This window comes from Aquila chrysaetos, chromosome 18 (genome assembly GCF_900496995.4).
Source record: "Aquila chrysaetos chrysaetos chromosome 18, bAquChr1.4, whole genome shotgun sequence".
NCBI lineage: Eukaryota > Metazoa > Chordata > Aves > Accipitriformes > Accipitridae > Aquila > Aquila chrysaetos.
Genome location: NC_044021.1, coordinates 16,535,001 through 16,553,276, shown reverse-complemented (window position 1 = coordinate 16,553,276; position 18,276 = coordinate 16,535,001). Strand labels below are relative to the sequence as shown.

The window sequence follows — 18,276 nt, the reverse complement described above, 5'->3', positions numbered from 1 at the left end:
AGCCTGTTTTTCAAACTGATGCTTGTCAGGTGGTAGATGGAGGTGAAGTTTTGCAAGGGGCAAGAGAGCATTCTGGATCAAAGTATTTGGTTTTTGCAAGGTAAAGCTGCATTAAAGTGGGGACAAGCAAATCTGCAACAGTGAAGGATAATCTGTGCATCTTATCACTCTGCTAACCCCAGCTGTAAAATTTACCATAGGAAAGCTAATAAAATGGGAGCCACACAAGCAAACAGAGGGCACAGGCTTATCAGCAAACATTTATTTTGGTGCTGGTGGAGTCACTCTCCTGATCAAAGCGGTTGGAGTTTGAACCTCTTTTAAGTTTTTCCCTGCTTGGTCTGGGAGTGCCCTGCTCTTGCATTGATGGCATCAGTATCCTCTGTGCAGCTGAGTGGAAGAAGGAAAGTATCAGTAGAAAGAAAGTATGTGTGAGGGTGCTTTACTGCAGCGTGAGACAACAGTAGCTTATTTTAGCTTTGCCAGCCACTGCCTGGTTTAGGAAAACAACCTAGGGCTTATTGTATAACTAGATAGTACAGGCATTATCACAGGGCCAACAGGGAATGCTTTACCATCTTGAAGGCTCATGCCTGGCAGACTGAGTAGCTCTGCAACACTTATCAACAAAATACCCCATTGACAGAAACCACCTTGGGCCTCAGGCTGGGCCCTTCGGGAGCCTCTTCTCTGTCCGATCTCTTTGTTTAGCATTCCCCTCTTCTCCCCCAGCTAGAGATGCTTGAGTCCTTCTTGGCAATTAGTCTCCTGGCTGAAATTAATTGCTCCTCTCTGATCCTTTCAGGCTCCATGGTTGGTATCTGGCAGGGGGGCTCACTGGCTTAATGTGGTGTTCTTGCCCAGTCTCACTTGCTGGGGAAATACTTAGAGCCTCTGAAAGGAGGTAACATGGGTGAGGAACACAGTGTTGTGGAGAGAGGCAGAGGGAGGAGAAAGTTTTAAGGCCTCATAAGCAGGATCTTTCTATGCAAACATCTTGCATCTCACTTTATATGTTAAGAGGAGAACAAAGGCAGCTTTATTTCTGACTTACTTTCTATGGTTTCTTTTCTCACCGTTTTTGTCCCTTCTGTATTTTTTTATTGGTTTTTTTTTTTTTTTGTATTCTCTTGGGGAGATTGTTGCAGACACCAGTGTGCTTGAGTTCAGATTCAGCTCCTAATGTGTTTACACTAGGGAGGCAAGTGGGGAGCTGGGCTTGAATGTACCTGCTAATACCGTGGGTCTCCTCACCGGGTCAGGGCAGTGCTGAAGAACCACAAAGTGTCCCTGCCTGGAAGGAGATGCCAGGCTGAGCAGCAAGGGAAGACAGCAAACAGTGGGAAGTTAACCCTGTGGGTGTCATCTACAGAAGATTGCTTCATAATACGTTTTTTTACAATTCTTATTTTTAAATGGCTCCTCACTATCTAGCCAGAGCTAGGCCAGAGTACTTAATTTTGGGGCCCTCCCTGGAGGTGTGGGTATTGAGGGGAAACTGGAGTAATCTGGAAGGCTGGCAGAGCAATGCAAGCAAGAGTTTCCCCTCGCTGTCCCAGGGGACCATAGGGGATTTTCTGTCTTCATATCTGCCACAGCCAGCTCTCTTGTGCTGTGTGAGGAAGGAACTGCATCCATCACGTGAGGTCCAGGCAGGCTTTCCTGTGCTAGGCTGGTTGAACACCGTGGCATGTGCCCCATTAGTCTGAGAGCCGCCCTCCAGAGGAGCCCCATTCTACTGCTGCACAGAAATGAGGGTCTCGGCAGCGTACAGCCACGTAATGAGGCTGGGTGGGCAAGAGCTAGATTTGTGGGTGGACCTCCGTGCTGATCTAGGGGTGTGCTGTTGTAAAGGAATGGTGGGAGATCTGTTCGTGTCTGGCAGTGTTGGACTTTGCCTGCTGAGATACAGAAGTCTCTGACTAGGCTGTGCATGACTTGGTAGAAATGTTGTAGTAGCTGTTTTATCTCAGCTTCAACTGATTATTGAGTGTATTTGTAGCACACTGATAATTGTGTTTGCCTGAGCCCTGTGGGAGCTCCTGGGGACCAGACTCCCATCCCATCTGTCTCACTGAAGCATTTGTCAGTCCTGGGAAGGTTAGTTCAGAGTAATCCACTAAAGAGACTGAGGTCTATATTCTAGGCAGATTCTTCATCATAGTCCATTGGATGAGAGCTGAGGGTAAAGACAGCTTCATGCTTTACCTTCCCAGCATGCTCTGGGACAAAAACTTGATTTTTTTTTTTTTGATAGAATAACACCCTTTAGATGTCCTGTTGCCCTTGCTCCCCTTTCTCATGCTGCAGAGCACTATCAAAAGAATAAAACGGAGCCAATCTGTGATTATTTTAGGGCTACACTGGAGAGTGTAGAAGATGGTGTATGAGAAATTTAAACAATGGAAAGAGTAGCATCTTTCAACATAACAGAAGTAACAACATAAAGACACTTCCAATTCAGGCAATCTTGCCAGCAAGGGGGGCTGAGAGCCCAGAATCTGGCTGTGGGGTTCACTTGTGCCTCATCCCCCTGACTTCAGGGAGAGCTGGCTGGAAATGTGCGGATCCTTGTTTTGGCAAAACCCAACTGCCTCCTTGCTCAGGCTGCAAATACCTGGAAGATATTGCTCTCACCCTTGCACAGCTGAGCGACATTCAGAGCCTGGATGTTGCTACAGTGCCCTTACTAAGCTTTTTGAGGCTATTTCCGAAAGAAAACTGCAGTAGCTGCCAAGTGTAGTTGAAATCTGTGTGATAGTGTGAATATACCACAGACCACCTGGGACAGCAAGGGATTCATTAGCTGTGCTGGGATCAATGAAGATGTTTGACCATACACAATGGTGTCTGATTAGAAATAGGAATTCAAGGAAGAAACAGAGGCATTTCTTAAGCTGAAGGGGCAGAGCCCTTTTTAATTTAGAGAGAAGCTGAGGCCTTGAGCTGCTAAGCCCTGAATGATTTTTAGACAATGAATGAAGCTCCATGGCCCTGCGGTATGGCAAACATACCTTTCTCCTGCTATGGAGAAAGCTCCAGTTTAAGCCTTGGAGTGTGGGTTTAAGATTTAGTCTTGGTTCTTCAGCTTAATTCCAAGAGAAAAAGGGCAAGCAATTTTTGTGATAGGAAGCCAGATGTTGTGCAGCTGGTGCTGGGAGTGAGGCTTTGCAATGTCTGTGAGCTGGGCAGCGCAGGGTCAGTGATGGAAGGTCTCGAGGGCCAGAAGTCTGCTTTAGGGATTAAATTCCCACTTTGGGCAGCTGAGACCTCCTGCAGCAGCTTCTGCTACAGATGCTCTAGGGGACCCCCTGTGCTGTGTGGAGGCGAAGGCTGGCTTGTTTGCTGCGATGGGCCTGGGGGCCCCTCCTGGGCTGCCCCAGGGTACGGGAGACTGGTGAATTTGGCTAAGAGCATCTTGGCTATTATGGGATCGATTTCAAGTAGAAGTGCTTAAACTAGCCCTGGTTTTGTTTTTCGTCTGGTGAGTCTTTAATCAGATAACAGGCCAAGAAGCTTGGTGTCAGGAATTTGGGTTTTAGTCATGCTTTTGTTGTGTGGTTGCGGTGGAACGTAGCTCAGCAAGTGGACTCTTGTGTGAGTGCTGCTGAATGCAGTTTTGTTAACTTCTCCTCAAGGTATGGGTCTTCTGATATCTTATGGGAATCGTGGGGAGACGTGAATCTAAAGAGCTACTGACATGAGGAGAAAAAAAAAAGAGCTTGTGTCTGTGTTGTGATACTCTTGTATTAGTTATGAAGTCCTAAACACAGCAGTGGTGGTGACTTGGATGAATGGCTTCCAAAACAGCATCAGCACTTTAGAGTTGAACCCTGATCTGGGGAGTGATGGCCAAAGCTGTGAACCACCCCCCTGGCCTTTTTTCTTTTTTCCAAATCGGGGCGTAATAGAAATGGGCTGAAACCGCAGCATGTTAAACATGCTCTATCCCATTTTGTGGCACTTGCTGGTTCATGTTCAGCAGTGGTAAGCCTCTCTAATGCGAGTCAGGCCTCAAAGACTTGCTCACCTTTGCTGGGATGGCAGGTGAGAATTTCACTGCATGGGAGGGAGGCAAGGGACTATCCCTTGCCGCTAGCAGTTGGCTGCTCTGTGGCATTGTTCATCTGTGCAGCAGGGATGCTGTTGCTGCTCAGGAATTTGAGCTGCAGCATGTGGGTGTGTAGGATGGAGGCCATGTGTCAAAGCTCCTGTGTGGCCAGCTGTGAGCCAGAGCTGCCCTAGCTGTACGTGCTGAACCTCTCAAAGATGAGGCATGCAGCCCAATGCTCGCTACCATCCTTTATAAGCCTGTGCTCAGCTCCAGGACCCTCCTGTGGCTCTGATTCCTGCCCATACCTTTCCACATCGGAACTCAACCCTACTCCTGGTCCTTCCCCTACACTTTGAGTCTCCCAAACAGGTCTCTGCACTCTCCAACCCAAGATCCTAATCCCATGTGCAGCCCTATGCTTGGTTATCTACCTACCTATCAGCTATGCCAGCTGCAAAGGCTCCTGGAATGAGAGGGTTTGGGGATGTGCTGCACCTGGGAATGTAGTTTGTGTTTACTTCTCCTGTGGCTTCATGCTCAAAGTAAGGAATAGTTTGGCCTCTGCTAACATAAAATGTAGGTCAACATGACTGATATTTTATATATATATATATAAAAAAAAAAGTGCTCATTTAACTTGTTTCCCTCAGTGTTCCCCCCCCCCCGCCCCTTTAAGCTTTGGATAGATCCTAGAATCATGAGGAAAAATGAGAAAAAATTATTCTTTCATTATGAATTTATTATGAATTTATTGAGAAGCAAGAAGAGCATATAGCTTAGCTACAGAATGATTCACATATCACTTAAAAGACATTAAAGAACAAAAATTCCAGGAAGACTCAAGTGATATGAATCCAGTGACAGGACATGGATCACTGGAAAAAAGGCATGTTCATCCTATTTGATCTTTGTTCTGTGGTTATAACAATCTATATTAGTGGAGGCTCCAGACAGGCCCCAGGGAAGGTTGAAAATGTTGAGTGCTGTAACTGCATAGTATGTGATACATGTGAAAGTCATCTTTAGCCTGTGTTAGAAATGGATACCTCCATAACTTACTACAGAAAAATGTTTAGGCTCTTGCCTGTTCTGCCTCATGCTATTTTCATCCTAAGATGAGAATGTTTGTGTCGGACACTTTCTACTTGCAGCTGTACATATTAGAAGCAAAAAGTGGGCTACAGTGTGTATTTAGAGATAAAATTACCACTAGAGGGTCTAGTGACTTCTTGAAAAGTGAATTATAAAGAGGAATAGCATCAGAACTACCATGTGGGGATTACTTCCTTCAGAATCATTGTAGCACGCAAGCAGCTCACTTGGCTTGAATAGCTCTGGTAGTCTGTAGCTTTCATGAAACTGGTTTATTGATAATAATTATAATCTAAATAATTTTTCACAGTAAAATCGGCACAAGCGACAGTGACGTGATCTTCATTAGTCAGCTTTGCTGAAACAGTGTAATCTCCCTGTACGAGACAAACACAAAGAGATTAGCCCATCAGTAGTATATAACTGCTGCTGTTTCTATGAGGGAGTCCTCTTCCTAGAAACAGAATAACACTTTTCCCATCAAGTTCCTCCAAAACCTTTCCTGTCCAAATGTTTCAGAACTGGTCAAGGACTTGCCCATATTTTCTGCCAAACTACTCTCATCAGGGATATCAATGCTGACAGCAAAAGTTCAAAATCTAAACAGTGCAAGGGGAACAAAATGTTTTGATGCATAAAAATTCCTTTCAAATCTGTGTAACTTCTCATGTTTCTTATGAGCAAGCACAATATGGCCTGTGCTGTTTAGTAACTGGAAGAGGATGAGGTGCTTAGTTGTCTGGCACTTCTCTTCCTTGGATCTTGTTGTTGTACACTGTTATCGATATGAATTTTTATAAGAGAGCATCTTGGGGGATGTGTATAAATGACTGAATTTGTGATGAATTCCTATATAATAAAACAAGAGGTAGTTTAATTTCAGATTGTGTAGTTAAAACTAATAATTCTGGCTTTGGGGAGGACTTGTATCATTGCAGTGCAAAAAATCTCAACCTTAAAGAAGCCATGGCTTTTTCTGTATTGGTCAAAACTGCTCTCTCCAGACACTTGGAGAAGGAGAAGCACTGGGCAGGGGAGGTGACAAGACTCATTTAACAGATTTGGAGGAAGAGGTGAACTAGATTGCTGGCACTGCAGTATTTCTTTCTGTATTTTCTGGAGTGTGGAGGGGAGCAAAACTTGGGGTAGGAGAGCTTGGCAGCAGTGGCCTCCTGGCTTTGAACCATAGAAAGCTCTTGCCTTGCTCAGAACTCTCCTGGTTGTGGAGTAGAAGGAGGCACAGCTAGAATGAGTCAGGTTTCTTGGCATTTGCCTTTTACCATGGGATTTCTAAAGCAATAACTGGCCTGTGTCCTCACAGAGGTTCAAGTTAAGTGTAACATCCAAATTTAGACAGGCCCAATGGCAACATGCTCATGAGACTGCAGCCTTATAATTGTTGCACAGACTGTGCAAACATCCTTTGGGCTGCTCAGATGAGGCTGTTCTTTGTAAAGAGCAGAAGACAATTGCTGCATGGAATAATTCCTTATTGCTGGCATAGAAGGATGGTGTTATTTGCCTGATTGATTAAGAAAAAAAAGCTTCCTACTCTCTTTCTCACAAGCATGTTAATTCTCCAAAAGCTTATAATTTCATTCATGGGAGGGAGTTTATAATAACTCATTTCCATTGCTCATTAGTGATTAGATTTTTTTCTTCCTCCAGAATAGTTTTTTTGCTCATGGGTAAGAATTGTTATTAAAAAAGGATTGTGAACAGTCTTAGAATTTCTGGCTCCAAATTCAGCTAACTTGCCCTGAGCTAGAGTTTTACTGGTCTGTGTGAATGTTTCCAGGGCTTCCTCTCGGTCTAAAGACCTATTCCTCAGTTTGTCTAGAGCTTTACTACGTAAGTGTCCTCACTATGTTAGTAAAGCTACCCCTAGAGCAGGATGCTGATAGGAGCTTGGGCACCCCGGTGTGAGAAATCAAAAGGCGTTGCTTGACACAGCAACTCTAGGTGTAGCCTTTAGGGAAGCAGGCTGGTAAGGATGGGATAACAGCCTGCATAAGGGGGCCCAGTTCCCCACGTGAAAGCCTTGGAAAATGAAGGTTGTGGTTGTTGCTGTCACCAAGGGAAGACTGAGACATATGAGATGGTAGCTGTTATGGAGGCTCGATCCTCCCAGGAGCCAGCTATCCTTGTTATCACCTTTGCAGGTCTTGGCAAGCTTGGCTCTCTGGGACTCATGTCATTGTTCTGTATCCCTGTTCTGGTCCTGTCGTCTTTTCCTGCACCTGGGCCAACCCAGTGCTGAGCAGGCTCCAGACTTCATCTTTGCGGCTCTGACAAAGGTTTTATGTCTGCTGCTGAAGAACTGAGAGCTCATGCTGTGTTTCTCTGTGTAAGTAAATCTAAGGAGTGTTTGACCACCTGAACTGTGTGCTTTTGCAGTGGTGAGTGTGATCTTTCTTCACCGCATTCTCAAACAGATGCCTTGATCCAGATCTTGCATTCTCCCCTTCAATCCAGTCTCTTCGTGTATGTGGCTAAAAATCCTTTGTTATTTACTTGTCAAATATAGCTTCATGTTGTGCCCAGTTAAAGGACCCTGTGGTGTATTCAGCATTTGAGACCTATCTTGCTTTGCAGTGTGATTTGGTTGACCTTCTGGAAGGAGTGTGGAGAACGCTGCTTGTAAAAAGCATCTGTAATGGATGACCAGGAAAGTCAGAGCAGTGCCTACAGTACTGCCTGTTTTCTCACCTTTCTAAGAAATTATTTTCAGGCTCCGTAAGTCCAGAGAAAGTGTTCTTGGCCCAATAACTTGTACTTTTGGTTGCAACCTAGAAGACCTCTGTCTCTGTATCTAATACCATATATGTACAGTGGAACACATACAATTGCAATAGCTATCTAAATTGTCTTTATAGCCAGTGAGGATGAATGAGCTTCTCCAAATTGTTCAGCCCGCGAAGGAGTGAGTTGAATTGCAGCCTTGGTCTCTCTGGAGTCCCCTGGAGCTGCTTCTTTTGTTGCTATTTTAAGAGTAACAGAGGGGGAGCCTAGTAAAGACCTGTCTGGCTGCATGACTTAGTGCTGGTAGAGGGGATCTGCTATCCTAAGAAAACCTGTCTGTCTCTGAATAATGGTGGCTTTCTAATGCTTTAAGCAAAGCCACTTAATTTCATATTGAGAAGGATTAGTCATGTAAACACTATCAGATCCAGTGTGCCAGCTGGGGGAGCTTGGAATATGCTGTTGTGATTGCTGGTAGTCCTCTGGCCATACCTCATCCAGAAAGCCCTATTGCTTGGGAGCACAGCTGTGACCAACTTACCTGTGGGATTTCTTTGATTCCCAGTGTGACTGGTCCCTCATAGTAGAGGTGTTCTGAAAAGCAAAAATGGTGATGGGTGGTTAGGCAGCACATGAAGGAAACAAGCAGCTGATTGTAGATGCTTTTTTATAACAGCACTTCAAAATGCTCCAGTGACAAGTGTTATGGAACTGTGAAGTGCTCTATACACAGTCTTGCAACAGCCCTCCTGAGAGAAATGTCAGGATGTGTACTGCCTTATGGGGAAAGCAGGGCTGAGCCTGTGCTCATGGAGGACCTGCAGCCCCTGTCTGAGTGGAGGAGGGGGGCATGGCTTTGCACAGCTGGGTGGGTGTTCCTATGTCAGCATGCATCCTCCAAATTGGGAAAGGAAATGGGAGGGGGATTGCCAGGCACAAGTCCTTTAGCATGATCTATTAAACGCCCGCAGCTGTAATAGTTGAACTATACTGTCTTGGTAACTCTTAAGAAAAACCAGTCTGAGCTGAGTGTTTCTGTAGGTGTGGACTTCTGACTGCTTGCTGAATATGACCTTAAAGTAATAAGAGTATGTCTATCTCACTGCTGAGGGAGTGTTCACTGAGAAGTTACATGATATACTAAAGCCATCACAAGTTATGCTGGTGACTGGAATAGAGCCTGGGAGTTCCACCTTCCAATCCTCATCTCCCTAATTGCGAGGCATGCTTGCTCTTTGCTGTTGAAGAAAGGGCAACTTTGGCATTAATGGACAGAATTAGCAAGCTGTTCTGCAGTTCCTCCTACTTTTTCATAGCTTACTGGGCCAAACTGTGCAGACTTGACTGAAAATAAAATTTGTAGATGTTTCAATATTTCAGAATTTCTTGCACAACTTGCCCTCCACAAGTCGTGGAAAAGTCTAAGAACTGTTTAAGGATTCTCTTTTGTAGGTGTTGTGAAGTAGTCTTTACTTTGACAGTGACAGAGGAGTAAGTGTTTCATCACATGTGTGAGTATGTGCTGGCATCTTGACGCTTGTCACTTCTAGAGAGTTGTTTTGGTCCAGTCTCACTGTTCTGGTTTAAACTGTTTCTTGTGAAAGGTTGGACAAAAGGTTTGTAACATTTATTTTGTATGGTCCATCCCACCATGCAGTAGGTATCTGGCTTGGAAAAGAGTCCACAGAAGGTCTTCCCCCACACATTCTATGAAATGTTAGTTAATGCCTCATAACAAACTTAGATGAAAGAATCATGACTATAAGAAACTAGGAAAAGAATAGGAGAAACCTGAGACATCACCAATGTTCTACACTTTGCATTAATGAGGAATTTGTTAAATATAATGCCCTGATGATCCTGGGAGGTGAAGATGCAGAACTTGTCAGTGTTGCCCTGAAAAACCTAATACCAAAAAAGAAAATGGAATAAGTATGTTTTGGCATGTCAGTCTCAAACCGATCCACTATGCTGCAGCACTCATGCTGTACTCCTTCCCTTCTGCATCCCTGGCTACTTCACCTGGACACCAAGAAGTCTTCCTTTTCAAAGAGCAGTCACCATTGCTGCTTGCTTCTGTGCACGCAGCAAGAGCTCTGGAGTCTGACACATCTCCGCTGCAGAAAGCGGTGACTCAAGAATTTTAAAAATACAGTACAGCCCACTTCTCAGTTCACAACTTCACTAGAGTCTAAATGGGAGTTAAAGGCACTGCAGACTGCATGACTTGGGTGGTGAGTGACTCCCTTGGGACTTGAGCTTGTATGTGTGTTGATGTATGCTAAGCCATATTGTGAGCTGCCCCCTCAGGGTGGTGTGGACCGTGCAATGGCATGGCGTATGGTTTGTATCTCTCTGTTCAGTAGAGAGCCTTGTTTGTCTCTCCCTCAGTCAACTCTGAGCCTATCAAACCTTGCATGGCAACAGAATGGAGAGGAAACTGGTCTGTGAACAATCATGCTTCCGCAAAGTTCTTCTCCACAGGGACATGGAAGCTCCTCTTGGATCATGTGGCTTGTTAGGGTCTCACCTAGGCTGTCAGAAAGCCATCCAGAATCTAAACACACAGATACAGCATTCAAGCTCTGCAAAAACTATATTTTAAAATGAAGTAGGAGTCATCAGGCCATAAATTTGCTTCTGAAATGATGGCAATGCTAATTTCTCCTTCAGTGTAGGTAGAAGCTATTCCCCACTTTGCTGTGGCAAAGTAATGATTACATCAGAGCTAGATGAATGCAGTCTTGGGGCTCTGCCTCAGCCCTCTCTGAGAAGTTTTCCATGATTGCTGTGATGTGGGGTAGCTATGCCTTTGCTTGGTAATCAATGGAGTCACTCTCATGGGCTGTACTATCTTTTAGGGAGCCTCCAACTGTGGAGCTAGGTGCTGTGTGTCAGGTTTGAGGTCCGCGTTTACTGCTTTGTGCTTCAGCATTGCCCTTTCTTAGCTCTTTCTAACCTGGGGTCTTGCAGTGTTTCACAGGTATTAATCATACGGAGCTACTGGAGAGAGTCCAGCGAAGGGCCACTGATATGATTGACTGGAACATGTCTCCAATGAGGAGAGGCTGAGGGAGCTGGGACTGTTCAGCCTAGAGAACAGAAAGATGAGGGAAGAATGTGTCAATATGTACAAATACCTGAAGGGAAGGGTGTAAAGAGGATAGAGCCAGGCTCTTTCCAGTGGTGCCCAGCGACAGGACCAGAGGCAATGGGCACAAACTGAAACACAGGAGGTTCTGTCTGAACATCAGGAAACACCACTGTACTGTGAGGGTGACTGAGCACTGGCAGATGTTGCCCAGGGAGGCTGTGGAGTCTCCATCCTTGGATATATTAAAAAAGCCTGCCTGGACATGGTCTTGGGCAACTGGCTTTAGGTGGTCCTGCTTGAGTAGATGGGAGTTGGACTAAATGACCTTCAGAGGTTCTTTCCAACCTCAACCATTCTGTGGTTGTGTAACCAGGTCTCTAGAAAACTCTTGTGACCTTCCTTGCTTCAGTGATTTTGGGGGAAAGGACTATGCTTTGAAGTATGTCCTGATAAGAAAGCAAGGGCAGCTTTCATTTTCAGCTAGTTGAGACCTGCCAGGAAATAGTATGGATCCATAGAACTGCTGAACTTTATAATTCATATTCACTTTGGACCACTCAGTGCCTATGCTGGCTGGATCAGGCTTTTCAAAGCCCATTCAATGTTCCTCTCACATGAGGATTTCTGTTATAATTCCAGAAGTGTAAACATCCTCACAGGCTTTAAGGACTGTAGTTTATCACAGCATCCTTCATATAAATTTTTCTCCATATATTCATACATTTTTACATTTCTCCATTGAAAGAGGATGAACACATCTGCTGCAGTAAGTGTAACTGTCACAAACACTGAGCCTAGCTCATTGAAAGAATTCTGTGGTCTTTTTAGAGCAAGCCCAGATGTAGTTGCAAGAAAATGTATAAACATTGGGAACAGCATACATCACAAGTGCATTTTTCCAGTTAAATTTCCCTATGTCTTTATTGGTCTGTCGGTAAGTTATGGTATCTGTCAAGCATGCTGTCATCAGTGATGTGTTTTCAGTCCACCTTTTGTTTTCAGCCCTTTTTCTCGAAGGCTTAACTGAAGGTGATTTCTGTAGAGAATCCTGGAAGACATTTCTAATGTACCACTGATTCAAGGTGATATTATTGTGTTTTTTGTAGCAGCTTTTCACTGTTGTTTCTACCAAAAGTAACGTAGTCCTTTTCCTTGCCAGTGAGTAGGCCTCCAGTAGCTTCCAGTCTGAAGCAGAGCTTTCAAATGTGTAAGAACTTCCTGAGGATTACTTCAAGTTACTAGTTATCATTTATCGTGAAGATGCCTCGTTTCTGACAAAACACCTATAATGAAATTCTCACTCCTCTTTCTCAAATCTTCCTTGCACTGAAAATCTTTATACATTCTCACTCTTGTACTATATAAAGGCCCTGTACATCTGCACCCACCTCTTCCTTTTTCTATGTTTTAAATCTTTTTAGAACTTAAATGCTCCATGTTGGAGTTCTTCTAGGACACGATCTTGCACCCATGCAACTGACACACCACTTCTGTCAGTTTTAGGGATGCAGGAGTGATCTGAATAACTGCCAGCTATAGATGTATAGTTGAGAGAAAAACCTATATAAATACATAGCTGGGTGAGAAACATCCACTCTCTTTACTGGGGAGGAAAAGTGAGATGAAGATGCTAAGCAAGATGGCATTGTATATCAGCCTAAAGACCTAGCTTTGTGGTGTAGCTGCTCTCTCAAAAACATGTACATAAATCTCAATGTGATACCCAGTTCTGTAATTCATGTTATGTTCTCTACTTTTATTCACAAATATTATTTTAGAAACTTCCTCACTGTAACACCTACCTAAAGAGGCAATAATGTAAAGAATGGAGGTCTGAAGCAAGGGGGGGTTTCTCTATCGTTTGGGAGTGTGCACAAGGAATCATGCAAGTGCTCCGATGGTTCCTTTATCAGTTGGGCCTGAAAGAAAACTTGCAGATTTGCAGAGGATGCAACTATCTTTTGTCAGGAAGCTTTGTTTAAGCCTGCAAGTTGTGGTTGGCACACTGCTAAATATTACCCTGGTAGGTCTTTTTCTCTGATTTTAGTGATTGCATTGGGAAATCGTTAAATCTTATGTAACTTTGCTTTGGAGGAAATGGGGAATAACCAGCACTTTCCACTAAAAAAGAGGAAGAGCTGAGTTCATGTTATGCTACAAAGAATTGAGCAGTTTTGTTGTTATTGTTCTTAAATGGACAATGGCTCATTTCCTTGCAACATTTGAGCTAACAACTTCACAACGGGCATATAGCTCAAAGAAAAAGATCTTGGAATCCTATTTAGGAATCCCAGTGAGCAGTGTCAGATGTGACCTTTGCTTAACCTAAATAGTAAATACTTATGATTATGATGAACATGAAACCTCCAGCTATATTGAGTCTCCTAAACTATTTCCAGTCATGGCAAAACTGTAACTTTATAGGAGAGCAGAGAAATAAAACAACCAGGACACTGCCACATCCAGCTCTTATAAGTCTCTTTTCTTTGTAACTTCTACGTGCTCGTCCACACAAGTGAGTGGACCAACAAAGCCTGTAGCAGAACTACACTCTCCCTCATTTTGGGAGAGGGAGTAACATGCAATTTTTGGCCTCCTGTGGAAGGCAAGCAAATTCTGTGTGGAACTGTATTTAAGCTGAGGTCAGGTCTGGCCAGATGTTGGAAATGTTGCCTGTACAACAGGGAAAAGGAGCTCTGCATGAGAAGCTGCAGTTGAAAGGGCTGTCTGCTCCTCTGTACCTTTGCTAGGCTGCATACTTGGCCATTCACAATGTTGTCCTTTCTGCATAGGTATTAGGTCAGATTTACAGCTGTGCTAATATGGTAAATTATGGCTGTGCTGAATTATCTCAAATTGGTCTTCAGCTCAATTCTGTGTCCTAAAACACAGGTTAGAATCAAATGTCAACTAATTAAGAAATACCACGTTTTCAGTTTGAACCTTAGTCTGAGAAAGTTCACTTCTTTCCCACTGTGACTTAATTACTAAATAAAAACAGCTACTGAACAAGAGAGTGTGTATTAAAAAGTGTGGCAGAGGTCCTTGCACTAACTTTAGGGATGCTTCTAAATGAAGGTATATAGTATTATTTAACCAACTATGGTTTTATATCATAATGTACTTCAATTAGTAGAAAAAATTACCTGTCAGTTTAAGATTAAGGGACTTGGAAACCCTAGGAGGTTTTGGCTTTGTGGCTTAATGTGTGAATAGCAGTTTGTGCTCAGCTCAGGACTGACTCTGCTTCTCCTTAGTGTATTCTCTAAAGGATGTTTAGTACTTTATCAGAATAAGATAGCTTTTCAGTAGGTATATGGGTGTGCTCCCCCTGCCCCTTGTAATTCAATACACAATTGAAGAAACCTCTGAATTCAATTTTTTTGGTCTCTCTGGCTTACAGGATTTACACAATTGGTTGCTCATGCAGCATTTCTCTATTATTCTTTGTGGTATTTCTATGCTGTGTGAAATGTCTTTAGTAATTTTCCAGGGGCTGTCTTAGCAGTAGTACTGTGCATGGTCTTTAGACTGATAGCCCTTGCACATTAATTATTGCAACGTTATCAGGCTGGAGGTGCATGTGAATGGCAGTAAGGCAGAGCTTCTGAAACTAACTGGTGCTCTAACAACTCTGAAACTTCCCTGCAGCTCTACCTGTTTATTTTAAAATCAGCCTAAAGAGATGATCATGGTATAAGAGGGACTTCAAAATAACTGTTTAAGGTAAGTGGATATTGCTGTCCAGAGGCATGACTGTAGCTCTTCCAGAAATGCCATGGCTAGCTTTGCACTATCTGGTCTGGCTTGTGGCAGAAGGGACTTTGAGGTGCCCAGGCTCACCTGGGACCAAAGCTGCCTGCTTTTTGGAGGCAGCTGATGCCACTGTAAACCAACTAGTGCAAGTCTGCACCAGTTGGCAGTTTGACTGGCATGAACTGAAATCATCTGACTGCTGCAAAGGCATGTGTTGAGCAGGAACAAGATGCAAACCATAGATAGTATCAAATAGTATTTTGGTCCAAATATCCTTATTCAAGCATAATTCCTCTTAAAGTGAGTTAAGAACTGCCTTTAAGGACAGGAAATTTTACTTGTTTAGTAGTGAAGAGCATGTTCAGAATGGCTTGTTTGTTTGCTCAGCCATTTCTTTTACAGAACTGGCCCTTATTTTTGTCATACTTGCTCATGTGACAACCATGTGGCTATAAATAGAGCTTATGAACCTCTCTGCTGTTGGATGGGGTCACATTACCACAGTTAGTTTTTTATGGGCTTGAAATCCCATGTGTGTGCAATATTCTGTGATTAAAAGAAAAGCAAGTGAACAGGTTAGGGGAAAAAGCAGGCTCTGAAATTAAAATGTCTGTCCTACTGTGTTTCTGCCATCCATTAACATGCTGTTGAAGTAAACAGAACGTTACGATGTATTGGTGCGTTCAACAGCACAGCGGGTGTGTTCTGCTTGGAGTATTCAGTAGCCATCAAACACTTAGAGTGCTACCTAAATTACCTCCTTTCTTCTTTCCACAGAAAATAAGCTTAGAAACACCCGGCTCGCAAAGCGTATCTGAGTAGGTAAAGATGGTCTTCCCGTTTACGATCAGGTCAACCTTGACGTACAGCTCCTTGATGCTGTGTCCTACACACAAAGCAGAAGGAGAGCTCAGAGAAAGTGCAAGGGTAAACACAGTTATTACCTTATTTTTAAAAAATCCCCCCCCTCTGTTTAAGCCACTGAATGTTTTCACTGAACTCTTGATACATAGGAATCCATGCTTTAGGAACAGGTGTCTGTCCCTTAAGGGTACATAATGGGGGACATAATAGCATGTATCTTTATTGTTAAATAAACTATGCCCATGACTAGTCTCTGACTCTGAGGTCAACTGGCAGAGTAACTCTTGTGTCCATACAGCTAAACGTTCCTTTCTACTGTCCCTAGCGGAGGGACCGTATCCAATAGGCCCCTGGGAGCAGCCTGTGGCCCGTACCTGCTGCCTGAGAAAACAGTAGCTGCCCTGAGGCAAACCTGTACCAGGGACCAGCATAGCAGCTTGGCAGTGCTGGGAGGTTGCCTGCTTGTGCCTGGCTTGCTAATATAGATACAGCCAGTGAGGCTACTGGATTTAGAGGGAGGTCCCATACTCTGAGTTGTTGGGAAAGTATTTGCAAATGCCTGTAATGTGATTTTTGTGGGCTTGTTTAACTTTGCAGCCATCTGAAAACTGATGCTCCCCAGGCAAAAGGGCAGCATGCCTCACAGGAGGGAGACCTTTTGCATACAAGGAAGCATTCCCAAGTGCTAAAAGACATTTGGCACACAAACATTTTCAGTACCAGGAGCATACAGCAGGGCTCTTGTATTTATGCTCTGGTAGTAGAGGTTCTAGGTGAGCTTGGGGCCAACAGGTTTGTGAGAAGGTGGCTTTCCTGTGCAAGGAAAACAAAGCAAGCTATGGCTAATATTAAATTCTGCACCCAGCCCGTTAGCTCAAATGCAGTTCTGCTTTTGACCTTTTATTGCTGATCACTCAAGTGCTGAAGAGGTCTAATTTCAGCTAGTGCAGCTGATGACATGACTGTTGCCTCAGGCTAGCACTTCCCCAGCATGCTTCTCCACATGCCCAGGATGGGCAGAGAGATGCCCTCACCTTGGTCGGTGGGAGTCCCTTCAGCCTCCTACCTGCAAGGGTCAGCCTTGGCAATTTGGCAAGCGCTGCTGGTGCCGACGCAGGAGTGTGGGTGCTGTAGCTGTCTCATTCAACAAGAGTCTCTCCCTAGAAGACTTAGTTGTGAAGACAAGCTCTCTAGAGTAGCCTCCACCTATACTGTCCATATGTACAAATGAGGGGTGATGTGACCTGCTTAGGGTGACATATGTAGTCTGAGGCTGAGCTGATAACAGAACTGACATTTCTGTAGCCCCACACAGGTTTTGAAATTTCTCAGAAATGGAGCCCATTCATATTTTATAGGAGGTTGTCACCCTTGCTTATTCTTAATACCAGCACTCACATGTGAATTACCCATTTATGGCATGAGAAAATGGCAATTCACTTACTTAGGACAATTGCAGCTCTAACGTTAAAGGTGTGGGTTGTGATATCAGAACAGTGGTCAATGCTGAAAGCAAAATCTTGCTGGGGATCTGTTTGGAGACAGAAAGCAGTGGGTAACAAGTAGTATTTTTAACAAGATACTGACTGTATAGAAGAAAACAATAAAATACAGAAGCGTTATAAAAAACAGGTTACATATTCCTTAAATATTCTCCAAGATGTGCTTAAAGCTCCCATACCCTGTGTTTAATAGCTGCTTCTGTCCTTCCTGCCACTTCGGTCTGAAGCACATTCAGATGATAGCCTATATGTGGCTAAAACCTACTGTGTGGGAAAATGAGCCAGGTTCAGGGAAAGCAAGCTCCCCACAGTGGTAGGTAGTCAATACTCATTCAACAGTGAAGTCTTGGCGCAGCTGCTCTTTCCAGGTTCTTTGCATCGCCCTTCCTTCCTCAGCACTGTTGAGCGATTGGTTATGATGACGGTTTTTTTAATTCATTTGTATCACAAGATGACTTGGCGAGGCTGATGGGGAAACCAAATCCTGAAGTGGGATGAAAAGTCCAGAAATGAAAATAAAATTGTGTAACTGAGATCCTGCAGTGTTTCATGCTGGGTCCACCATCATATGATATTTCTAACCCAGGAAATAGTCTACATTTTTGCCTTTCTGGGAGACTTCAGCAGAGTTGGGGTCAAAGGGAGCCCTACAGCTGATGACTGACACAAACGTGGCTCTTACCAGTTCCTACAGTACCCCTTTCTCTGCATCAAGCTCCAAAACTCTTGTACGAACATAATTGCTTTCCCCCCACTTCCACCTTCTTCCTTGCTACCCTCCACGAGATTCCATGCCATGCCTGCAGGCTTGCCAATGTGTCACTCTGGTGACAGCCAGCAAGCAACAACTGGCAGCTCAGCTGCCACAACCAACAGCGTGTGCAAGAGTTTTCCAGCGCTGTGGCTGGAGGTGAAAGATTTGGCCAGTTTGGAAGCATATTGTCTTGAACCTCAAGGCTTGCTTCAGGCACAGGTTTGTCCCTCATGGTGGCTTTCCAGCCAGCCTGTGCATCCAAGTTCCTTCTCTGTGGAAACCAGAGGAGGAACTGCAGCATGTGCAGGAGCAGCCATAGGCTCCCTGGTTTACATAGAGCTGCTGGTAACAAAATATAGACCTGGGAATTGAATTCTGTTTCGAAGTTATTGTTGCTTGAGGTAATCTTTTCGCTGAA

General features: G+C 44.1%; 1 protein-coding gene and 1 long non-coding RNA gene across 2 annotated transcripts in view; one reads left to right on the top strand and one right to left on the bottom strand.

Annotated features, from left to right (window-relative positions):
• LOC115353021 overlaps nt 1-18,276 on the top strand; it is a 58,570-nt gene that overhangs the window by 10,167 nt on the left and 30,127 nt on the right. The gene's annotated exons all lie outside the window — the stretch shown is intronic.
• The window catches only part of LY86 (lymphocyte antigen 86), a 27,019-nt gene continuing 13,533 nt past the window's right edge, over nt 4,791-18,276 (bottom strand). Inside the window, exons 2-5 of the mRNA XM_030041932.2 lie at nt 17,047-17,133; nt 15,496-15,624; nt 8,430-8,482; nt 4,791-5,523 (exon numbers count right to left, since the gene is read on the bottom strand). Of these exons, the coding sequence (XP_029897792.1) occupies nt 5,419-5,523; nt 8,430-8,482; nt 15,496-15,624; nt 17,047-17,133 (374 nt within the window). The 3' untranslated portion in view covers nt 4,791-5,418. The remainder of the gene's footprint in view (nt 5,524-8,429; nt 8,483-15,495; nt 15,625-17,046; nt 17,134-18,276) is intronic.